Source organism: Dipodomys merriami, unplaced genomic scaffold, assembly GCF_024711535.1.
Source record: "Dipodomys merriami isolate MVZ:Mamm:240054 unplaced genomic scaffold, mDipMer1.0.p SCAF_60, whole genome shotgun sequence".
Taxonomy (NCBI): domain Eukaryota; kingdom Metazoa; phylum Chordata; class Mammalia; order Rodentia; family Heteromyidae; genus Dipodomys; species Dipodomys merriami.
Genome location: NW_027206180.1, coordinates 2,532,992 through 2,557,576, shown reverse-complemented (window position 1 = coordinate 2,557,576; position 24,585 = coordinate 2,532,992). Strand labels below are relative to the sequence as shown.

General features: G+C 58.9%; 1 protein-coding gene across 2 annotated transcripts in view; it reads left to right on the top strand.

Annotated features, from left to right (window-relative positions):
• Nucleotides 1-22,430, top strand: part of Snx29 (sorting nexin 29) — a 222,980-nt gene extending 200,550 nt beyond the window's left edge. For both annotated transcript variants that reach the window (XM_070003461.1, XM_070003463.1), the window contains 3 exons: nt 1,824-1,964; nt 15,675-15,814; nt 20,220-22,430. In XM_070003461.1, the coding sequence (XP_069859562.1) occupies nt 1,824-1,964; nt 15,675-15,814; nt 20,220-20,349 (411 nt within the window). In that variant the 3' untranslated portion in view covers nt 20,350-22,430. The remainder of the gene's footprint in view (nt 1-1,823; nt 1,965-15,674; nt 15,815-20,219) is intronic.
• The last annotated feature ends 2,155 nt before the right edge of the window (nt 22,431-24,585 follow it).

The window sequence follows — 24,585 nt, the reverse complement described above, 5'->3', positions numbered from 1 at the left end:
TCTGGGCCTTGGCGCTGTCCCTCAGCTCTTCAGCTCAAGGCAAGTATTCTACCACTTTAGCCACAGAGCCACATTTCCAGTTTTCTGGTGGTTAATTAGAGATAAGAGTCTCACTGGCCCGGTGGCTCACGCCTGTAATCCTAGCTACGCAGGAGGCTGAGATCTGAGGATTGCAGTTCAAAGCCAGCCCAGGCAAGAAAGTCCCATAAGACTCTTTTCTCCAATTAATCACCAGAAAACCAGAAGTAGTGCAGTGGCTCAAGAAGTAGAGAACTAGCCTGGAGCTGAAGAGCTGATGGACAGTGCCCAGGCCCAGAGTTCAAGCACCATGACCACTTAAAAAAAAAAAAGTCTCACAGACTTTCCTGCCCAGGCTGGCTTTGAACTGTGATCCTCAAATCTCAGCCTACTTCGTAGCTAGGATGACAGGCGTGAGCTACCAGCCCCTGGCCCTTGAATTGACATTTTGTTGTTCACTTCTGTGAGCCCTGGGCGCTCCTTCCTCCCCCTGCTGTGTTTCATAGAGCTTCTTGACTTCCTGTGCTAGCAAGACTGTCCCAGAAATCACTTTTTGTCTTGTTTTGTTTTTGGTGAGCACATTGTCACCCAGCAATACTGAGGATGTGGACACTAAGTGGGTGACTGTCACCTGCTGTCATTGAGCAGGCCTGTGCCTGCCTAGCAGGGCCTGTGGCGGCCCAGTGTCCTGATCCCCATGGCTCTCCATGCCCTGCTCCAGATGGAGTCAAGTACTCAAGGCTTGGTTTGTCTTCTCTGCCATCGTCCACCAGACTCCAGATGGCCGCTGGGCTATGGCAGAGTCCAGCTAACCTGGGCCTCTCTGAACATGTCTGCCCATCTTTTAGCAGGTGACATTCAAAGTAAGCTTCCTGGTCAGGTCAGCTCAGAATAAAACAGCACTTGCAACAACTTTATTCTAGAAGTTACCACAAAGACCTTGTAATGAGTACTAAGATTAAACAGGCTTTTTTGGTGACCGCCTCCCCCCCACCCTGCATTTTGTTAAGCTTGCCTTTTCAATGTAAGAATGTAAGGGCTTAAACTTGTGTGCTGAATGGGTGGTTTTCACAGAACTTGGCATGAACGTTAGAGGCATCTGGCTTCGTGGTTAGGAAGATCTTTAAGTGCGTGTTGATGACTCCTGCTTAGAAAGTGTGACAGCCATGCGTCACTGTGGATGTCACCCCTGGGCTGTCCTCGCTCTCTCCCACGCCCAGTTTTCCTGGGGATGTCACTGCTCCGTGTGCCAGGGTGACAGGAAGCCTGGTGAACTTACTCTTGCATTTTGTACCCTCAAAAATACAAATGAGAGTCAAAGCATGACTACAATAAAGATGTTTTATGCCCCCACTGCGCCTCCCCCGTCTGGATGTGGCATCCTGTCCCCAGGACAGATCTCAACCTGGCACCTTCCTTCCTGTCCCAGATTGAACTCCCCCTCATTGGCGTAGTGGTCTGTGACCCCAGGCCTGCCTGACGCCCCTGAACTCTGCCTGTGACACGTGGAGGGAGGCGCTGGTGCTCTGTTGTACATGTTGGAAGCAAATAGATGGGCATGAAAACACACCCCTGCTGCTGCTGCTGCTGGGACAGCTGGTGATGTCCAGCCGGCAGTACCTGTCACTTGTCTGGTCACCTTTCGGTCAGTTCTACTGAGTCTGTGCCAGGGGCATGGCCTTCCATGGAGCATGAGACAGATGCAGCCCTGCTTTCCACGGGAAGGCCCCCCACCCGGCCCCCCGCCCCTTTGGGAGAGGGCCGTGAGGAGCTCACATCATCTTACCCTCTCCCTTCTCTGGCAGGTGTACATTCGGATCAAGGACGACGAGTGGAATGTCTACCGGCGGTACACGGAATTCCGGAGCTTGCACCACAGGCTGCAGAGCACGTTCCCCCAGGTGCGGGCCTACACCTTCCCACCCAAGAAGGCCATCGGGAATAAGGTACGGCCTCCGCCGGGCCCCCAGCCCGCGCCCCCGCCGCACTCCGCTCCGCAGCTCGTCACTTCTTCCTGTCACTTGCTCAGAGAGTTGCGATCTTTTCAGAAAAGTGGGTGGACGTAAGAAAAGATCGAAATAGAGAGCAGCCGTGGGAGACCCAGCCCCCGTGCCCCTCGCCTGCTCTCGTGTGTGTGGCCCGCAAGCCTCTCCCGGGTAGGGGTGTAGCGTTTGGGCCGCAGACTCCTCTCAGCGCACCCGCCCTTCTCGCGTGGAGGCCCTGACGCAGGCGCACTCACTAGCTGGCTGCCAGCCCCCTCGTGTGCAGCTCTCACCGTATGATTTCCGTGAGTGTGCGCAGCTGTGCACAGAACTTGCTTAGAAAACTTTCTCCTGTCATAGGGCCACTCACATCATGGTGGATATCATGTCCCTCAGTGTTTATTCAGGTACCCCAAGGAATGAGGAACAGGGTGCTGGTGTTCCGCACCCTGTCTGGTTGGCTACTATTCTTTGGTCTGGCAGGCATTGGTTGCAAGGGGCTAGGCCAGGACTGAAGGGGCTGGGCCAGGGCTGAAGGGGCTGGGTCAGATGCAGCTCTAAGCCTGGTGTGGGCACATTCAGTAGTCTGCACTTTCAGTTGGCTGGCATTCTTCACCCCTGGCTGTGTGTGGAACAGTTCTCCACCCTCCCACTCCCCCACCCCTGCTGCACCCACCCCCCACCACTCTAGGGGCTTTAAAAAACAGTGAGCCATACTCTGCTTGTCTTTAGTGGCTGTGGAGGAGAGGCCTGTGCAAAGAGAGGTTCTGCGCTTTCTAGATGATTCGAGAGCACCGTAAGCTATAGAGCCCAACTCAGCGTCAAGAAGGGGAAAGGCACACCAACAGTTTGAGAGCATTAAGCAGCCTGTTGGCAGGGCCTCCAGTGGGATGAGGCAGAGTCCTGACCTTTCTCGGGACGGGAGCAGTTGGGGCGGTGTGGAGGAGGCCCACTGCCCCGTGCTGGCTGAATGTGCCACCGGCAGCAGCCTCCACCTCACCTGACGCTTGGTGCACACACACTCTGTTGTTTTGATTTTCAGTCCTGGAGTTCGATCTCAGGACTGTTTGTGAGGCTAGGCTCTACCAATGGAGCCACATCCCCAGGCCGCTTTTAATTTTTAGGTGAGATCTTGGGGGCTTTTCTGCCCCAAAGTTGATCCAAATCCTCCAAATCTCAGCCTCCTGAGTGGCTAGGATTCTAGGTGTGAGCCACTGCCACGCAGCTTTCTATCTGTGTGTGCTCTGTGGTAACAGGACACCATCCAGAGCTCTGAGTGCTAAGCAAGCGTTCTGCCACAGAGCTGCAGCCCCCAGCTGAACATACGCATTCTCAGCCCTGCCAGCTGCAGCTGGCCATCCACAGCCTGCTTCATGCCCTATGCACGCACGCACACACACACACACGCATGCACACACGCACACACACGTACACACACACGCGTCCAGGCTAGAGCAGACCCCGGTACACACCCGGTATGCCAAGGTTACTCAAGGACGCTGACGCATCACAGGCATGGACTTGGTCACTCAGGACACATGGAGGGGCTGGGGAGTGAGTGGCTCCAGTCTCAGGAGACCAAAGCCAAAAAGATGTGCTTCGGGGTCATCTCCGCACTTGGCGGGGGGCGGGGGGTGTTGCTGACGGAAGCGCTGCCTGTCACGATGGTGACCAGGCTGCTGATGCTTCGTCTCCATGTGCTGCCATGGTGGTGACAATCAGGGCCCCTCTGACGATGGCTTCCCAGGCTGCTCCTGGAAGTGACACATGACAGTTCCAAAGCAGGCCACGCGGCTGACACCAGAGCAGGCCTTGCACTCCTTCAACCAGATAGTGTCTCTGGGGACTACTCCGGTGACACCCACGGCATGGTGTCCTGTGAACTGTCCTCGATTTCTGCCCACCACCTCATCTCTTGCCTTACCCCAACCCCTCCCCGAGCCACGCGGCTGCTCTCCAGCCTCCACAGTGTGTCACCGCGGGGCTTGCGTGCCTGCCTTTCCCTTGCCTGGATCTGCATCCCAGATCCTCCAGTGTCAGGACTTGGCTCCGGCTTTCTGTCCTCTCCCGAGCCCTGTTGTCCCTTCAGTGACCCTCCTGCCCAGACCTCCTCCTTCCGTTTCTTCCCAGCAGAAAGCCTAGGCTGAAATGATGACTTTGTATTTTCCAATGTGATTTGTCTCTGCTGTGTAGCAGCATCAGGGGCAGGAAATGCTGTGAACCTGCTCTGCGCGCTCCTTGCCCTAGCTCCTGGGAGGGACACAACATGCTGAGCAGAATGACTTCTGGTGACTGGGGATGCATCGCTCCCTCTACTCTGGCGGCCTTTTGCAGGCTGGGCAAGAGCCCAAGCAAGCTCTGGTGACAGAAAGGTGACCTCGGATGGTCTGCAGAGCTGACTTGCAGGCTCCCTGTCTAAGAAGTCTCTGCAGGCATGAGGGCTTCGGTAAAGACACATTTTTGATGGTGTTACTGAAAGCCTCCATGATTGCTCAGTGAGCAAATGAGAACCGAGAGACTGTCATTCGTTCCTGCAATAATAGATTCACTCTGGGAAAGTTCATTTGGCATTAAGGCAAGGCAAATCGCTTTCCCAGAGCTGCAGATAATTCAACTTGTTGGAGAAATTATGCATTAAAATCCTCATTAAAAACACATCCACCCGTGTGTGGTGCCGGAACCAACTGGTGCTCACTGAGCTGTGGAAAGTTCCTCTGTGCTCCTTGGGAGGTAGATGCCTTGAAATGCAGCATAGCAGGTGGCAGCCGAAGGAGGCCCAGGAGAGGAAGGCATGGAATTCAGGGCTGGCCAGGCCCGGCTTGGCTCCTGGTGACTGGTGCGGAAGGCATGGTACAAGGGGGGAGGGGCAAGTGGGCATAGCAGCAAATCCCTTCCCCCCAGATGACGACAGCTGCCAAAGCAAATGACCACATGCCTGCCGCTCACAATGGCATCCTTCACTCTTGTTCCCTGTGGAGCTCAGCTGCTCAGATCATAGCACTGGCAGCACCCGCTTGTCCCACAGGCTCGGGGTAGGGGGCTGGGAGTCAGCTCCCATGTGCTTTGGCATGAGGTCCCACCTCTCTGTAGCCTTCCTCTGCGGTCGCAGCAGGGCGTGTGGTCAACTAACTCAGGGTGGCCTCCCTTTTCTTAGGGCCCTTAATTGAATCACCTTAGCAAGAGTCCCTTTACCAGGCAAGGGTAGGAGACTCTAGGTGCCCAGCAGGGGGGCCCCGACATGTTTTGGGGAAGCATCACTCTGACCTGCTACATGCCTAACCAGGGCAGGGCTCTTCCTACTGCCCCTCTTGACAATGGGGAAACAGGCATGGGGTCAGGCCATCAGGGTCAAGGTGTTGTCTGGCCCAGGCAGCCAGTCTGAGGCCCAAGCCCTCAGTCTCTACAAGTCCAGCCCAGCTCTGGACCTCTGGAACCAGGCGCGGATGAGCAGCCTTGCTCAGCGGGGACATCTCTGTGGCTGCAGTACTGTGGGGCTCGGGGCAGCAGCGCCTCACCCTGCTCAGCACCCCGTGCGCTTGGGCGCCATTCATGAAGCCAGACACGCTGTCCTTGGAGTTTGCTCTAGACTTCCAGAACCCTTCCCAGTAATGCCAAGCAGGGAAGACAGACAGACACGTGTTCATTCAGAGGACTTTGCCAGCCCTGTAGGTAGGAGGCTCTAAGAGCCAAAGAGGAAGGAGGGAAGGAAGGAAGAGAGCAAGGAAGCTGAAAAGAGAGAAAGAAGGAAAGGGATGGGGGTGGGGAGTGAGAAAGATTCCTATGGCTTTGCTGTGTGTGGCCTTGGGCACTAACTTGACCTCTCTACGCTGCAGGAGTGGTTTGGGCATTTGTAGTGTTGTTTTTGTGGTGACATTTGTAAGATCTTTTCCGTGGTGTCCGGCGCATGGTAAGTGCCGCCTTTGCGTTTGTTAATGGAAGTGTTGCCGCGCAGGGCTGGGGCGGGGCGGGAAATAGGCCTGCATGTGCTCATCCCTGATGATGCCGGGACTCTGGGCCCGTGCAGGGCACAAGGGGGCAGAGGTCCCTCCCAGCCCATGCCAGGCTTGCCAGGCACACAGGGCCGGCGGGGGGGGGGGGGGGGCTTAATGCTCACATCTCATCATGCAGCTCTGGTGACATTACCCAGTGAGGAAACCCAGGCTCAAGAGTAGTAAGCACCCACCAAGGCCAGGGAGCTTGTATGTGCAGCCAGGAATCGGTCAAACTCTGCCAAAGCCACAGCCACAGCCTGCGCACGCGCGGCAGGCAAGACTCAGCGGTGCTCCCCAGACATGGGAACCGGAAGTTCAGTCACTGACAGCGGGCTTGTATGCAACGGCAGCCGCTTGCAGTCTGGGCCTCCCTCCTCCTGGGGAGACAGCGCCCCTAAACAGGGAGGCACTGTGACTAGAAGCAGAGAACTCCCCTCCCACAAGCAGCAAGATGTCCAGAGAGAATGAAGGGAGAAGAGTGCCATCAGTGAAGCCATTAAACCCACGCTCGGCTTTGCTTGGCACGCTGCCACGCCCTGTGTCCGGCGTCCTGGCGCTTAATGTACCACAAGACGAAGAAAGGGAGCTGCTCGCCCCCGCCGCACAGGGCGCTTCCTGTTCACGCCGTGGAAGCCGCACAGACATCTTCTAGATGTCTGCTCAGCTCGTCTCGCAGGAAACCCCAGGAAGAGACAGGGACGAGCGCAGACGAGGCGTGGGTGGGTGTGGATGCATTTAGTAAGTGGGTTTCTGGGGAAGACATTTCTATAATTTCAAATTAAAATCCGACGAAAGCCATAGACATTTCTGACGCAACTAGAAAGGTATTGCCGCTCTGTTCCCCGCTCTGTTCCCGTGCTTTGTACCTGTGCACATGACATGGCGCTCACGAGACCCTGCTTATTTTCTGTCATAGACTTGACAGGTCCCACTGTGGGTGAGGCCTCACGCCGCCTCTGGGCAGCCTCCCTCCCCTGCTTCCGCCGCACCCTCCCGGTCCTCTCCCCCAAGACCTGGTGGAACTTAGAGGGTCTTCAGTCATGCCTGGTGACAGAGAGGAATCCTTTGATGCATCTAGGCCCCAACTTACCCAATTAACCAAGCACAGTTGCCTGTTCTTCCATTTGGCTCAGTCAAGCTAGGCTTGAGAGCCCACATCGGTGCCGAGCCCTCTGGTTTTGTTGTTGGCATGAATTACATTTGAGTCTCTGCTGCGCGCACTGAAGGTTGCCCACGACATCTTTGGGGCTGCCTGGGTGTTTGTATCTCATTATTATTAATCTCCCCCTCCAGCAATCACCGCCTTTTGAATGTGCTTAGCCTGTGTTCTGTCTGCTGCGTTTCCGCTCGGTTCTGGATAGCTGATGGAAATTGCAGTGTGGAAGGTCCTTCTCAACTCTTGCTCTTTTCTTGAGTATTCAAAAATAATTGCTGCCTTCCCCTCCAGTGTCCCGTTAACATCCGAGGACGATACATTGCCGTCCGCATTCATCTTTAGCACACTGGAACAAATACATTCAGTCTCCCGTGTGGCATTGTAGCAATTTCCCCGATCCCACCTTTCTGGGGTTCAGAGCTCTTTAGCTTCCCCAGAAGCCGTGGGCAGCTTTTGAGCCACGTGACCCACTGGCTAAGAGCTTGGGCTGTGCAATCCCGCTGGCCTGGCACACCCTGATGGCATGACCTGGAGAAGTCAGCTTGCCTGGGTGATACTCACCTGCCGTGTCTCAAGCCTCCGTGTGCCAGGCATGGAAGATGGGGCTGCGGGCAACCTCGCCAGTTTGGCTTCCAGTGTTTGGTAATTCATGGTAACTCACACTTACAAATGTTTGATTGCTTTGTGTGTGTTTTCTTTGTAAAGTTCGTATTGACTACTTTGTACACATCCATTCATGTAGACAGTGCATCCTGAGCAGAGTTACCCCTCCACCATCTCCCCCTCCTTCCCCAAGCTGGTTTCAGGAGTTTCCCCCTTCTCTTTGTACACATTCACCCTCCTTCCTCCTCTCAGTTTGGCTGCTCTGTTCTACCAGGGCCCGTACCTCCGTCCAGACACGCTTCAACTTTCTAATGTTCTTTCGTCCCACTGTGTGTTTTAATCAGGTCGACCACGTGTGTATGTTTCTATGTTCGTGTTTTATGTCTAGCGTCCACATAGGAGCCCTTCTGTGCCTGGCTCACTTCACTTAGTCTGATGTTCTCCATCATCCGTTTGCCTGCAAATGACATGATGTCATTCTGTGTTGCTGGTTAGTTCTCGACTGTCTGCCTGTACCACATATTCTTGATCCATTTGTTGGTGATAGGGCATACCTGGGTCTTGTTTCTTCCCTTCTCCCCTGGCCCTGTGTCTATTCATTTCTCACCTTGCGATGTGTTGGGGAGTGGGCTGGGTTGTTATGTTTGAAATTGAGATGTTGCGTTCTTCCAGTCTTAAGGCAAGATCCATGGAATCTTATACAACTGACACACCCATGCAGAGAGCACTGGAGCCTCTTCCTGTCCCTCCCCCAGGGCCCTGTCCTGTCCCTGACACCATGCAACAGTTCTGCATATTCTAGACCTTATGCAAAAGGGAATCCCATGGCTCCTGCGTCCTGGCTCCATTTATCCACATTACGTTGGGAGATTTGCCCGTGCTGCGGCAAGGCCATTGCTGGTCATTGCTGTGTAATAGTCCACCGTGTGAGGATACAGTTGACTCTCTGCATGTCAGGGGATGGTGCAGGGGTGGCTGTGCTGTTTGAGCATGCTCGTATGAGTCTGCTGCAAGCCGCAGCCGTGACTTCTGCAGATCTGTGGGCAGGGTTGCCGAAGGGGCACCACGTGTGTGTTCTGGTTCTGCAGGCCCTGCTCTGAATGCCCCCAGCTGTCCCTCAGAACCAGAGCCGATACTGTGCCCCACCATCACAGCTGTTCATGGCATCACACTTGCCTCTGAACTCTGAAAAACACAGGAAATGTTCTCAGTGTGCTACACAGAGAAATGAGGCAAACAAGCGCCCATCACATCAGATTTAATAAATGTTATTGTTTAGAAATTAGGCATCATAAATAAAACTGAATTCTCCTTGTCCCTCAGCCCAGAGGGACCCCCTGGAAAGTTGTTCTGTTTCCTTCCTGTCATGGCTCTGTGCTTTTATTACAAGGGTTATGAGAGAGTTTTCTTTTTATGGCTGCCTATAAATGGTACCATTCTTTATGCATCCTTTCCAAACTTGTATTCCTTGCACTATTAGGTTTTCTGAGATTTATTCACTCGGCCTCTTGGCATTCTGCTTCATCAACTCTCTGATAGTCTCCGCATGACTGCTCAGTGCCTGTCTTCCCTCCCTCTCGGGCGGACACTGGGCTGCAGGGTCCCTGTTTGGTTAGTGTTTCCCTGGGCATCTTCCTGGGTACCCCTCCCCACTTGTGTGCCCATTAATGCTGCCCTGGGCCCTGCCTGTTTAGAGGAAGTTTGAATTAGAATCACATAGCATAGAATCTCCTGGGCTACATTTTTTAAATTAAAAATATTTTAATTGATACATAATATTTGTACATGTTTATGTGGCACAGTATGACAATGTGATACAGGCAGACAATGCGTAATCATCAAACCAGGGCAAGTAGTGTTTTCATATCTTCATTATGAATCATTTCCATGTGCTGGAAACCTGCAGATTCTCTTTTCCAATTATTTGGAAAGACGTCATAGACTATTAAAGACTATATGGTTATCCTACAAGGCCAGGGGACACCGTGATGAATTCCTCTTACCTGATTGTATATTTGGTAGCTTGGCGACATTTTTTTTTTCCACTAGAGTGGAGTTCCAAAGCTCCTCCCGAAGCACAGCTCACGGGGCGGCGGGCGCTTCGGGCTGGCAGGGCCTGTCTTCCTGCCGTGACCTTCTCCCAGCACAGAGTCTGTGCACGCGGGCAGTGCCCGCCCTTCCTGCTGGACAGGAGCATACTTCCTCGGGGCCCCTGGAAGGCTGAGCTGGCATCCCGCCTCGCTTCTCCTTGGCCCTCCACGCGTCCCCCAGCCCCAGCACGAGCTGTGCTCGCTGGCGCCTCTGCCGGGAGCCTGGGGGAGCAGTGATCCCTGCCGTCTGGGGTTTCCGGTGGGAGGTGGGACGGTGTCAGCGCCCCCAGTCTTTGCTCTGGGGACGGTTTGTATTCCGGAAGTGAGCAAACGGAACAGCGTTCCCTTCCTAGCGGGTTGGGCGTCGGGGCCCCGCTCCGTGTTCTCAGGGCGGCATCTGAGCGGGGCGGGAGGCGGCGGTATCTTTTCTGAATTCTCAGGGCTGCCGCCCGCTCTTCCGCAGGATCCTTGCCCAGTTTGGGTGACATTGTGGCCACTGGCTAGCGTCGAGGACAGCGCCACCCAGCTTCCTCGCTCCCCATTTCCCCTCTGACTTTGGGTCTGCATCAGTGACTGGACGGTGCCCTCGCCCTGACGGATGTCCCCTGTGTTCCTGTGTCAGCGCGGGGTAGTGTTGACAGAAGGTTGGGCAGGCAGGGACTGGGGGGCCCCTGGGAGTCACGTGCTTGAGGCTGCACGTGAAGCAGGTGCTGGGAGTCAGGCCCCCATGCTTCTGCTTCCGGGGAACCACCCCGGCTCACCCACTCGCAGCCCCGTGCTGCTCTGCAGTGGGACGGAGGATGCAAGGCGGATGTGCTGGTGAACGAGCGCCCGGCCGGCCAGCCCAGTGCTGGCCTAGATGACGGACTTCCATTCTGTCTCATTCCTGCCCTTGTTAGCGATCTTACCTCCTGCAGTGCGATCACGGGCCGCCAGGCAGGCCTGTGCTGTGGAGATCACCAGTCCCTGTCCAGCCAGCCATAGAACAGTAGAGGCCAAGGGGAGGAGAAGCGGCACCTGCTAGGGGCACTGAGGCAAATAGAGAGGGGGAGTCAGATCCTCCGTGGCCACTGTGCCCCCGCCGCGAGCCTCTCCGCCCTCCCTGCCAGAGCTGGGTCCTCCGCCAGAGCCTAGATCTGCTCCAGCGGCTCGAGGCATGTGGCAGAGGGAAATGGAGGCGAGCCCAGCTCTCCCCTGCCGCCGCGCTTACCCCCATGTCCCACGCCCAGCTCTGCTCAGTGGGTGAATGGATGGGCGGGCGGCGGCAGCTCTCGTCTCATTGGACACATAAAGAAGTCAGGGCACGCCCCGATGGCAGCCAGGGGCCAGTCCTTCCCGGATTCTGACTTCATTTCTACCTTCCTTCCCCGGGACATGCCTGTGACTGTCCAGAGTAGATGACACGCTCAGGTAGAACTTGAACATAACCCCTCGCCCCCCTGCTCCGCCAGGTCCATTTGGCTTGGGTTAAGCTCCATGTCCTGGAAGTCAGGCTTCTTCCTCAGCCTCTCCCATCGTCCCAGCTCAGGCTGCAGCCGGCATGTGGTGGCGGCTAGCCAAGGTTCTAGAAACGAATGTATGTTTTGTAAGCTTCTCTGCATGTAGAGGGCCCATAGGGTGGTAGACCAACTGTACCTGGCAGTTGAGTAGACCCTGTGTTAGAAATAGCTCGGGGGGCTGGGAAGGTGGCTCAGTGGTAAAGCGCTTGCCTTGCATGCCTGAGGCCCTGGGTTCAATTCCTCAGCACCACATGAGCAGAAAAAGCCGGAAGTGGGGCTGACGCTCAGTTGAAGAGCTGAGGGACAGCGCCCAGGCCCAAAGTTCAGGCCCCACAACCGATTAAAAAACCCCAAAAAACAAAAAAACAAAAGAAATAGCTCGGAATGTTGGGGTGTCACCTAGGAATACGGACACCAACTCAAAGGGAACTCAGCAAGGCAAAGATTACTTCTGCAGAAGGGGTGCCATCGGCCACGAATCTGGCAAGCAAGCACAGAACAGGCCGGCTGCCCCCCTTTTATCCTTAACCCAGCAGGCCCCGCCCCTCTGCTCCCATTGGCTGAGCTCAGGTTCACAATCTGCAAAAGGCTGTGGCTCAATGAACATGATGCAATTAAAAGTCAAGGAGCTTCTAACAGGATGTCCTGATTAAAGTGCTCAGGAAAAGGATGTATGCAACCAAAATGTGGTGAACAAGGGCCAGGCCACCTGGTCAAAGCTGGAACCCTTCAGAAAAGTCTCCAGATTAACAGAAAGGAAGCAAACTACTTAGATAGAAAAGGTTTTTCTCACACTAGATTCCAGTTCTAGCCTGGACACAAGACAAGTTACATCCCGGACTGTAAGTAGCGCTCCCCGCCACTGGCCCCTGACCATTGACGGTGCTCCGCTGGGTGGCTCCTGTGGGTATAGTGTGTGTTGTCTGCAGCTCTTCCAGTCATGCCAGGAGTCCAAGGAACCTGCACATGCCCAGCCTCGCCCTGGAGGGCAGCTGGGCAGCCCTGCCTGCCTTCCCCGGCTGCGTCTGCGTATTTGCACTTGGTCTTCGGAGCAGGCGCTGGCTGCCGAGGCTGGCTGGCGGCATGAGCTGTGAGGCGAGGGCGGAGCCCGCCTACAGGGCTCTGTTGTGATGACCTTCGATTTCTTCTGTTGCTTCTAGAAGGCCTGACGGTAAATTTTGTTTGGTCTGCGCCATGCGATCAGGCATTTGAATTAGCTGTGGACTGATGTGAGAGCCGAGAGATTTTTAGCTAATGGCTCTGCCTAGCAAAGACAGAGCATGCGGGGCTGGCCCCCCGCCACGGTGCCTGTCCAGCATTGCAGTCCTTCACCCACATAGCTGTCGCCCTCTCCGCCGCCCAGTGGTCGCTCCTCCCGCCCCTGCGGTGGCGTTGGGTCGGCCTCCGGGCCATGAGGCTGAGTGAAGGAAGATGGTCCTCTTCCACGCCTCAGCTGTGACTTGGTTCTGGTCCCACACTTAACTTCTTGGAGCCTCGCGGATGCGGTGTGGAGGGTTGGAGGCATGCACAAGTATCAACGAGCAGTTCTTGGCGCTCAGCGTGCCTGGCCGGTGCTGTGCTCAGCCCGCAGTGCTGCTTGCCTGTAACCCCCCAGTGTGGAGTTCACAGGACTGTGGGGGCAGTTAGAAGGGTCCCACAAGATGCCACCACTATCAGCAGTACCTCTGAGCATCTTCAAGCTAGACCCTGTGTGACTGGCATCGGTGTGAAGCGATGCGAGGCGCTGTGAGGGCACCGCTGTTCCTGGTGACACTGGCACAGGATGGCGTGTGTGCGCCACCTGTCAGCCTGGCTGACACTGGGATCCAAGGCTGTGCAACCTGGAGGGCTGGGGAGGGGAGGGGAGTGGCCCGTAGCCCTCAGGGGCACATGGACTGCCCTGCCTGTCTCTGCTGTTGGGGACCTGGAAACTATTTCTGGGCTGAATTCGCTGGAGCCCAGAATCCTGCTTGGGTCTCTAGGCACCACCGACAGAGGCCCACAGTTACCAGGCGTAGACAAGAAAGTTCTCCCTGGGCCAGCCACCTGGTGCGTAGCATAGAGGGGTAACGCAGTCATGGGTAGCCCCAGCCCGCAGAGCCGCTGATAGCAGCCCTGGGACGGCATGTGGTGGTGGTGGTGGTGGTGGAGGAGGAGGAGGAGGGAAGGGGAGCTGTCTGGGGCAGGGGCAGGGCCTCAGCTGGGGGTGTGTCTGGGTGCTCGGGCTCATCTTTCAAGGGAAGTCAGGATTCGGGTGTTTGTCAGAGGTCTCCGGGTTTGATCGTTTGACACACGGCTCCGTCCGTACACAACATAGCCATGGGGCATGTTTTGTCCATGAACCCCCACAGGGCTTGTGAAAGCGAGGATCCATCTTTACCAGTCTGGAACCCTCCAACCCCCGGGGGGAGTCGGTTCTGAGCCATGTTGAATGGACCTGCTCATTCCTTTGAGGGGTGTACCACACCCCTGAAAATGCCAGAGTGGACAGGCGTGGTGGCTCCTGTAATCCCAGCGTTTCCAAGGCCAAGGCGGGAAGATGGGCAGTTTAAGACTAGTATAGACTATTAGAGACGCCCCATCTTAAAAAAAAATCCAGAAGCAGAAACTCACTTGAAAATGCATTTACAAATACGCACTAGCTACTAGGTTGCACCAGGGAATTAGCATAAATTTTGTTAGCAGTGATAATGGCATTCGGTTAAATAAGAAAATGTTCCTAATCTCTTAAAAATACACACTGTTGTATTTAAGAGTGAAATGTCATGCTGGTGCTAATTTACTTTAAAACAACTTAACAAAATGGTCAGAATGATGAACCAGTGCAGGCAAGGTTAGAACTATTAGAAAAGGATGGGGGGCTCATTAGAATGCTCTGTCTTTTGATGTATTTAAGTTTTTACACCGCAAAATAAAAACATCCAGTCACAGAGAAGAATGGGTGGTCTTCATGCCCCGGAGCCTCAGTGTTGGAAGGGTCCCGTCTAGGGGCTAAGGTCAGAGGTCAGCCAGTTCCTCCGGCCTCTGTCCCATAGAAGATGGCTTCCGCTCGCGCCCATGTGGAGTCATGCAGCCTGAACCCCGCTGTTCTGCTGCTGAGAGGAAGCCTGGAGGTCTGTCGTGTAGGCTGCAGGTTGTCGGGTGTCTTGGGGGCAGCTGGAATTGTCCGGCTGCTTGGAGACCTGAGTGGCTGGCTGTTTATTCAGAGGTAATCTTACGGACTTTCCTACCCAGGCCGGCTTCCAACTGCGACGCTCAGCCCTCAGCCTCTGAGCAGCTAGGGTTCCAGGCGTGGGCCACCGGCGGCTGGCTTGCCTGTAGGATTCTCCTGGACCAGGCCCAGGCCTGGGCTTCGGGGCCGGCTCTTGTGAGAAATGGGTGTGTGGAAAGGACGTGGGATGCCTCCAGGTGAGGCCCCGACCACCAACTTGCTGTTGCCGGGGCAACAAGAGGTCACTGGGGACTGGATGGGGGGAGGTAGACTGGGGGAAAGCCTTTGGCCTCTGCTGGAGGTGGGGTCACCTTCCTGGAGCTCCGTAGCCCCGCCCCGCCCCTCTAACCTCTCACTGCGCTGTGCCTGGAACATTTTTCTGGGTCAGGTCAAGTGGGAGCTCATCAGCAGCAGACACGCACAGCAGAGTGTCCACGCAGGGCTGGCACAGTTACCTGCGCCCTGCGCCCCTCTGGCAAGTCTCCTCTGGGCACCAGGGGGGAGGTGGAGGCACCAGCAGCTGGGGCTCCGAAGTCAGGCAGGGTCTCTCCCAGCCCCGCCCAGAGGGGCCTCAGGGGGAGCTCCCACTCCGCCCTGTGAGCCTGTGAGCCTGTGAGCCTGTGTGTGCCGTTTAAGAGAAGCAAGGAAAATGGGTTTGCATTTCAAAACACTGTCCAGGCAGAATGGAGAATTCTGTCTTCACCCAGGCGGTCACCAGGCCTGTGCACCTGTCCCGGTCCTGGCCTGTGAAGCCCACGAGAGCCTCAGAAGTGGCCCCTGTGCCCACTGCGGTCCCTAGCACGTGCCCCAGGCATTGTGTGCCACAGCGGGAGACCCGCAGGGCCGCGCGCGCGCGCCCTCCATAGACAGTCCTGTGAGCAGACCTGGAATGCAGACGGAGGAGGTGGGGGGGAGCAGCGCATGGGTTATGGGCTCTGGGGGGAGCTGAGTGAGATGAGCCCACATGGTCACTCCTGAGCAGGAGAGGAGAGGGAGGCAAACACACACACGCACGCACGCATATATACACACACACACACATACGTTCAAGGTCGGGGGGGGGCATGGCTCCTGAGCAGGCGAGGGAGACAAACCCAGCGCATGCTTGTCTCTGTGCTCTCAGGACGCCAAGTTCGTGGAGGAGCGGCGGAAGCAGCTGCAGAGTTACCTGCGCAGTGTCATGAACAAGGTCATCCAGATGGTGCCCGAGTTCGCCGCCAGCCCCAAGAAAGAGACGCTCGTGCAGCTGATGCCCTTCTTCGTGTGAGTACCGCGGTGTGGGAGCCCCGCGCAGCCCTCGGCACCCCCCACAGCGCTGTGCGTGCCAGGCGCCTGCGGCCGCGGGCTGCTGTCAGCCCCGGGCCCCGAGCCCTGACATCTCTCTGGATTTTGTCTCTTTGACGTTTGAGACTGTGGAGCCCCAGCCAGCTTCAGTCCCAGACCTCAGGTAGGAGGCCTGGGATTATAGGCATGCACCACCATACCCGGCTCCTTTAGTAGATCAAAGGAAAGCTCAATTTCCCGCTCAGCCAGGGGTTTCTCCAGTGGGTGGTGGGCCCAGCACAAACTCACTCTTAGAGGCCCACTGACATGGAAGTGTCTGGACGGACCCCTGAGACACTGCAGCACCCCAGCCCCAGTGTCTCCACCTGGGGACGAGAATGGGCAGCCCGTGGGGGTAACGAAGACCAGCCGAGGCGAGGGGCTGTGTCCGAGGGTGGAGGGACAGGACACGGATCGGGGAGGTGAGGATGAGACACGGGAAACTTGTGTGGACCTGGTGCCGGGGTGGGAGGCATACACGCCTCTGGGCTGGTGGGGACAGGGGCTTTGTGGTCTGCTTGTCTCTTCAAAGCTTACAGTTCTCTCAATCGCAAACCTCAAGAAAAAGCACTCAAAGTGGGGGAAACATTTTAATTTCACAGCAGTTAGAAAGCGCTAGGAATAGTGGCGCATGCCTGTAGTCCTAGCACTTGAGAGGATGCTGCAGGAAGGTCAAGAATTGAAAGCCAGCTTGGCTATGGTGAGATCTTGTTTCCAGAAGGAGTAAGCTAAGGGGCAGCGGTCCAGGTCCCTGGTGCAGGACGCAGCAGGAAGTGCGGGTGGAGGGCAGGGGTCAGGAGGAGCGTGGGGTCCATGGCCCCCTGGCTTCAGCCAGACTGGAGAATGCGATGAGCGCTGCTGTCCGTCCGGCAGCGCGGCGAGGACCTTCACACCAGGCTGCGCTGCTCCACATCCCCCGAGCCTCGCGTTTCCTGTGACACAGTGCTCTGGGGTTTCTAGAATAGCGAGCGAAGCAAGCTGGTAGTCCCCGAGCAGCCCCGGGAATCCCGAGGCCTGTCCTTCAGGACGCTTGCTCCCTGTGCCCGCGCAGATGTGTGCAGATCACGTGTGGGGAAGGCGCCCTGCCCCGAGGAAGCGGAGGGCGGGAGCTGGAGACACGGGGAATCCGTGTCATGGGTGGAGGGGCAGGTGAGGTGGGGCCTCCCCCAGCAGCTGTCGCCCGTGCAGCAGGTGGCATCTGTCACTGCTTCGGCGGGAGCACGCCACCAGTGTCATCTGGGCCGCTTCTGCGCACTGGTGCGCCCCACGCCGGCAGCGCCTCCCCAGCCCGGCGTCCTGCAGCTGTCGGCCGGGGCCGCGTGCCTGATGTGAGACCAGCTGCGTGGTCCAGCAGACGGGTCCACTTACCCTGACCAGCCCCCCGTGTTGTTCACCTCTGTCCCTGTCCCGTCACCCCTCGGAGGTTGGTCCTTCTCATCTGGAGGTGGCGCCAGGCTCCTTGCCACCATTTCCCAGCTCTGCATTTTCAGCGGAGTGCGGGTTGCGGTCCCCGCACTGTCTACACAGCGGCCCCTCCCAGCCGGAGCTGTCAGGGGCGGTGAGTGGCTGTGGGGGTCCTCGTCCCCCCCTGCTGGGTCACTCCCCAGGCCAGAGGCAGCGAGCACTGGGAAATGGGCTGGGAGGACGGAGGCTGCTGCCCCCTCCGCAGCTTCCCACAGCCCCTTCCTGTCCTCAGATGCCTGGATGTTTGGGGGGGAGAGGGGGGAAGGAGGGCTCAGCCCCCTGCAGGTGCAGGTGAGACCCTGTGTGCCATCTTGGTGGCCTTGGGTTGGGCGCTTGACGGGGCTGCGGGCGGTGCTGCGAGACGGCAGGAGAGGCGCCCGCAGCACGCATCCACGGGACACACTGCGTCCTCGTGGCTCCTGGCGTGGCCACCCCCGGCCTGCAGGCAGGCCACTTTGATCTTGTCCCACGTGTCTGGCACCCTGGGCCAGCCTCGCTGGGTCCATAGCCAGCGGCAAGGGGCCCGGTCCCCTCTTTTTGGAGTGAGTCCGTGGCCCAGCTGTGCAATGGGGTGGTGGCAGCACTGGCCTGGCGGGGGCACGGGCACCTGCGCTGGCCACAGCCCCATTTCACTGCTCTAGCCACGCCCGGCCCCGGCAGCTTGCCCTACTTCCTGGCTTGTATTTTTAAACGCTGGAGCATCTGAAAATCCAGTTTGGAGACAGGGAAACATGAGGTTATTTTGAGCACAATAGCCTGCACCATTTGAGGTTAGTTTAAAAAACACACACCAAAAAAACACCAATAAAGCCCTAGGAAGCGGCGCCGCTGCCCCCGAAAAGCGCTGCCCCGCCGCTCCCGCCGCGGGTTGGCCGGTGCCGGGGCTCTGGGTTTCCCGCGTCCTTCAGCGATGGGTAGGGCGGCCGCGGCTGTAGTGGCGCTGGCCTGGCTGGCTCTCCCCGGCTCAGTGCCATGCAGTGGACAGGGCTGTGGTGCTGGATGGGACGCGATGCCAGGGCCGCCCATGCTTGGCATGGTGGCCACGGCCAGGCTCCCTTCCGGGGCAGGGTCCACACCCCGACCCCTGCCCCACCCAGGCATGGAGAGACAAGCCGTCGCAGGCCCTGTCCAAGGCCAACATATGCGCTCTCGGGGGGGGGGTGACGAGGCGGGTGCCAGAGGGGCGGCACCCTGTCACCAGACAAAAGCGTACAGTCATCTGTGGGTCGTCCCCGGGAGTGGCAGGACTGTGGCAAGCAGGGGCGGACCGAGAGCCAGGCTGTCCATGATCGCACTGGGCGCGGGGCTCAGCTGCTGGCAGGGACTCCCTGTGCTGTGTAACAGGCCGGCCGCGGGCCTTTTTCAGTTTTCTGTGGGCGACTCAGTTCTCACGGCTGGTGTCAGGTGTCCGTTTGCTCTGCGTTTAGCTGGCGTGGGTGCCCGTGCCTCAGGCGCACAGATTCCTTTGTTTCTGCACCCGTTGGTGGATCACAGGACACGGGCTCTGGGGGCTGCTTCCGGCCTCGTCCTCGGGAGCCACTGCAGGTGCTGGCGCGAGCAGCAGGCAGGCGGCTCTGTCCGCGGGATCCCGTGGGAACCCGGCGCCCTCGCCCTGCGCTGCCAGGGCACTGGGTCTCCCCAGTGGCTCCACACGGGGGCCGGGCGCCCCGGCTCCCCCTTCTCCTCGCCCCTCCCAGAGCGGAGGAGGCTCGCAGACAGCGCTGTAAGGGTGCCAGCCTGTGCCAAGGTGCCAGGGCTGAGCTACACACAGCCCCCCTCCCCCCCCCCCCCCCCCCCCGCTTTCAGTCTCGGAGAGGAAGGCCCCATCTTTAGCATCCGCAGTGAGCGAGTGCCGGGTGCACGCACAGCACAGCGGCCGCACGGCAGCAGACGCCTTCGCCCGCGCCATTGCCGGCGGGGGCTGTGCAGACGCGCGATTCATGCGCTTGCCTTTGCTGCCCTACTCCAGAAGCTCGAGTGGCTGGAGGGGAAAGGGGTGTCTCACCATCTCCTTTCTAAGGAAGCTGGGGCTGGGTTCTAGAAGGATCCTTTTCTAGCCGAGTGATCTTCACATAACGGCCTGGGAAGCTCCGCACTGTTCCACTGAATTGGAAAGAAACTTCGGGGAGCCATCGAGGCAGGAGACCTTGTGCTTTGGCTCTAACTCCTCCCTCTGGGGCTGGGAGAGTCCTCCTCCTGCCTCAGCCTCCTGCTGCACCACGCCAGGCGCTGGTCTAAACACTCTACTCTCCAAGTTCCCTAGGCCTGTGAATCCGCTCTGCTGCCCCCAGGCCTCCTGGACAGCCTCTGCCGCTTGGCTGCCCAGTCCTGGTCAGGCTGGTCATCCTGCCCTCTGCCGCTAAGCCCTGTAGCGACCACGGCTCCTCCTCTGCAGTACCGAGGAGAGCGCCTGCCCCTGCGCACTGCGGGGTTTCCCGGAGCAAGCGTGCAGGTCAGCGGAGCAGGCCCCGTGGGGTAGACGTGGCCCCCATCCCTCACCCCCAGCCACCAGGGCGGGGACTGTCCTGGCCACCAGAGGCTGGCAACCCCAGGACAGATGTCGTGAGAAGCCCGGGCATGTGCGACTCTGCATCAAGGAGGAACAGACCTGAGGCCATGGTTGTGGCTGGAGGCCTGGTGCAGCGTAGACCCCCCCCCCCCAGCAAGTGAGGCCCTGAGTTCAAGCCCCAGTGCCACCCGTCATTATGCTCTTGGTGTGGTTGTGTTGGGGCTTGAACTTGGGACCTACTTGAGTCTAGACCCAAGGCCTTCAACGCCTTAAATCGGGCCCTGGCCTGTGGCCCCCAAGCCAGCTCAGACATCTGCCTGTGTCTGGGAAGGCTGAGCGCCCGCCTCACCCACGTCTCTCGCTGTCTTGCAGGGACGTCGCCCCTCCCGGAGAGCCGCTGAGCAAGAGCAGCCGCCCCAAAGCGGCCTCCCGCTTCTCCCGGCTGTCCCGAGGGTCCCCCCGGGAGCTGCGCAACGTGGAGCCCCAGAGCGGCGACCTCTGACCTCAAGGAATCCAGACCTGGCCACTGCATCCCACGCACCGTGGCCGTGGCCCAGTGCCTTGGCACCGCAAGCACACCTCCCCCGCCGCCACGTGCCACTGATTAAACCGTCCCTCGGCTGCCAGGCCCGTCCTTGCACACGGGCACGGGGCCTGCTCTCCAGCCAGGCTGGCAGCAGGGTGGGCACTGGGCCGGACTCGGAGTCCGTGGGCGAGATGCACAACCCCGGGGTTTGCTGGCACAGGGGGACTCGCATGGGAGCCAGCGTGGCCACGGGCCTCTGCGCTTGTTCTCACGTGGAGGCAGGGCTGCACCGCGGCCGGTGGCTCCTCCCCACGCTCCTCCCCGTCCCCTGCCGGAGCCGGCGGCGCTGCTCAGCTGGTCCCGGAGAGCCGTGCCTCGTCCCGGCTGGCTTCAGGATGCCCCAGGGTCGGCGCTGTGGGGACCTCTGTGGAAGGTTCTAGCTCCTGTGGAGATCACGATGGCCCCTCAAGACTTGATTGGTCCTGTCCACCCTGAGCCCTGTGTCCCCCGAGCCTTGCTCCCTGCTCAGGGCAGGACGAGGATCCCGCGTGGCAGCCACGCTCCACACCCCTCCCCTCCCCCAGGACAGGCTGCCCGCGACGCAGCCCGAGCTGCACGGGTCCCCAACCCCACGGGCCCCGCCAGGAGCCCAGCAGATAGGAGTTTGTTAAAAGGACTGCACACAATTGGGGTACAACTGCTTTGGGGACCAGAGAACAAGAACTGACTAGAGACTTGTTGGGGAACAGAGAACCCCCTCAGAGAACCACCACAGCCCTCCTGACAGCCATGGCTGCTCCCCGCGGGCACTGGTGGCCGTGCAGCCATCTGGACCGCGGTGGTGCGGTGCCTGCCCTGGCCGTGGTCCACGCAGAGGGCCATGGCTGCCTCCCCTGCCGAACCCTCACTGACACGAGCATGCACAGCCAAGACCGAGGCCAGCCGAGAGTGCCCAGAGCTCCTGACGTCTGCTTGGGGTCACCTGGCTGCCCCGCCCTCCCCACCCCTCCCAGGCCCATACACGTGGGTCTCTGAACCCTTCCGAGCCGACAGCAGGCACAGAACCGCTGTGCGGCCCCGGCCCCGTGCAGCCGCTCACCTCTACCTGCACGATCTGTGCGCCGGCCGTGGGGCCAGCTCTGCCACGTCATCCCCCTCCCGGCACCTGCCACTGTCCCCCAGTCACAGCGGCCCCGCGCCCAGGGCCAGACCTGCTCCATCCCTGCAGCGCGGGCCTCCGCGTGGAGGCAGAGGGGAGCAGGCGCCACCCCTGAACAAGGCCTCCACACCTCTCCCGGCCCCCCGCCAGCCCCAGGAAGCAGCTGGGTGGGCGCCGCGCCAGTCTGCACAGCTCTAGCGCTGTGTATCTGATCTTCCAGTTCCGTGCCACGAAGTCCACGTCCCTGCTTCCTCACCACAGGCCTCGGTGGCGGCTCCGGCCCGGAGGCAACCAGACCCTGCTTCACCCTGGCCCAGCGCCCCAGTCAGGCCGCTGTCTGCGGCAGCCCTCGGGTCCCTCCGCCCACCCCCGACTGCAGCGGGCTCCCAGGTACCCAGAGGCTTTGTGAGAAGTAGAAGGCACACTAGAAAAGATTGAGTGGCACCACTGTAGAAGGGTCTGGAACCACCAAGTTCTGATGCCAGGCCTGGCTGGTCCTGTGTCTCTCTGTCCTGCTTGTACCCCATGGCCCGCCCCCCTCCACTGGGGCCACCCGGCCCCTCACAGTTGCCACCAGAGTTGCTAAGTCCTGGAGCGTGGGGTCCCCAGAAGAATGGGGCTCCCTAGCCTTTGGCATCTCTAAGGGACCCCACAAAGGCTGAGGGGTGCGGGGAGCAGGCGGGCAGCACCAGGCCGCCGGGCCTGCCGCCCACGGTGCGCTTGGCACCCAGCTGCCCCGTGTTAAGGTTTACACACTAGAATTTTTAACAAATACATTTAATTTTCTAAACTCTCTTGTATTAAAGCTTTCTTTTGGAATAAGCTGCGGGGATTTTGTTACAGTCTGGCTGAGACTAACCTCTTCCCAGAGAGGACATAAAGCACCACGTTTTATACAGCACTGGCCTGCGTGGTCTGTTTCTTTGTCTCAGTTCTTTCCAGGTATGGCAAGCTTCCAGAAGGTTCACTCATTATTTCCCATGATACCCAGGGTGGTAGGATTTAGTTCGACTAATAGCAATTTGTGTGAATGAAATGGGACAAAGTCCCATTTGTAGCTATATTTATCAGGCAGATTTGCCTAGTTTGGAAGTGTGGAATCAAAATTCCCTACAGGGAATAAAACAAAACCAAATAAACTTCATGCCAGGTCTGTACTCATGGAGTTAAGAAAGGTCAGGTGTGGTAGCTGACTTCTGAAATCCCAGCAACTCTGGAGGCAGAGATACGTCAGGCTCAAGGCCAGCCCAGACAAAAAAGTGAGACCTCATCTTAACCAATATGTCAGGTGTGGTGGTCACCTCCACAGGAGATGTATCTAGGCCGACTGTGATCCAGGCTGGCCTAGCAAAAAGAAACACACTCAACACCTATCTGAAAAACAAACAAAAAAAGGCTGGAGCTGGCTACATGACTCAGTGGTAGAGCACCTGCCTACTAAGTACAAGGCCCCGAGTTCAAACCTCAAGACTTTTCTTCTTTTTAACCCAACCACCCAGTGGGACTGCGGTGGGAAATCCACAGGATCGGAGAGCAGCGGCCGGCGCATGCCCGCCCTGGGGCCTCTGCCCCGCCCTCCTCACAGGCTGGCCTGTGGCGGGCCGGCTCCCTGCCATTGCCCGGCCTGGCTGGCGTCCCCCCTCCTCGTCTGTGGTGGCAGGGCATCCCAGCCTCACCCTCTGCCATGACACCCCAAGACTGGGCACCTCCTCCCTGCCAGCCCAGCTGTCCCCCGCCCAGCGGGAAATGTCCCCAGGGCACCTCGAGCTGCCCAGCCTCCACGACTGACCCCATCCGTGCCCCTCAGACGCCCTCTTGTCCCACACCTCCACCCCGGGGCCCCCACCAGCCACCCACACCCCTAAAGCGCTCCAACTTCCCATAACCCCATTAGGAAGAAAAGATGGAGACGGGGACACATCCTCAGCCTACCCGCACGCGTCAGATCGTGACGTCAGAGGCAGGTGAGCGCAGAGTCCCCTACGCGGGTGCCTCCAACCCGTGTCCCTTCCTGTCCAGCTTAATGAGCATCCGACCTGCCCCGTCTGCAGCGACGCCCGGCTTCCCCGGCTGGGAACTGGCGCCCGCCCTCCGCTGCTGACACAACACTCAGCACTGGGAATTTGGTGGCACTGGGTGTGAGCGCAGGGCCTCGCGTGCCCCGGCAGGCGGCGGCGGCGGCTGCTGCTGCGCCTCACAAGCAGCTGCCCTCCCCCGACCTGACCATCCTCGCCGGTCCAGACTTCCCTCACTGTGAGGATGAAGGCGAGTGCGCCGCTGCTGTGGGTTCAGATGGAGTCTGGAGAAGCTGTCTGCTCAGGCTGGCCTCAAATCAGGATCTTCCCATTCTCAGCCTCCGGAGTAGCTAAGATGACGGCTGAGCCCCTGGTGCCTGGCTCAACCTGTCAAGTCTAGACGCTGCCTCTCCCGCCCAGCCAGGCCACAGGCAGGTCCGACGGCTCAGGCTGGCCACGTCCGGTGCCCTGCGGCACCCAAGGGCCCCAATTCCCTCCTCTCCACCCCGCCACGTTCCATCCTGTCCACTCAGCATCCAAGGACATGCCAGGCAGAGAGCCGTCCCCCCTTTCTACCCACCCCCTGCCCCCAGTACCGGTTGGAGTCACGGCGCCAGCCTCTACCCCGAGCCTCTGCCTGATCAAAGTCCTGGGAGTGGTGAGAGGCCCCACAGCCTTTGGTCCCACAGGGCCACCCAGCGGGCGCCAGGGGCGCCTGGCCCAGCAAGGTCAAGGGGCGTGGCTCTGGCTGTGGTCTCGCCGACCTCTGCTGGAGCCGATTGGACTCTGCTCCCCAGCCGCAGGACCCCAGCTCAGCCAACGAGCCGCACTGCACACTGATGTACAACAGCCCGGGAGAAACTGAGGCCAGCCATGTGGAGGCCCACTCCCAGCAGGGCAGGCTTCGGCGGGAGCACAGCCGCTCCGGCTGGTGTGACATGGGGGGCAGCTCACGCGGGCCGTGGCGCTGCCCTCCGCAATGGTACCCCCACCCCTGCGCTGCCCTCACCAGCAGGGACCCCACCTGGCCCCAGGCCG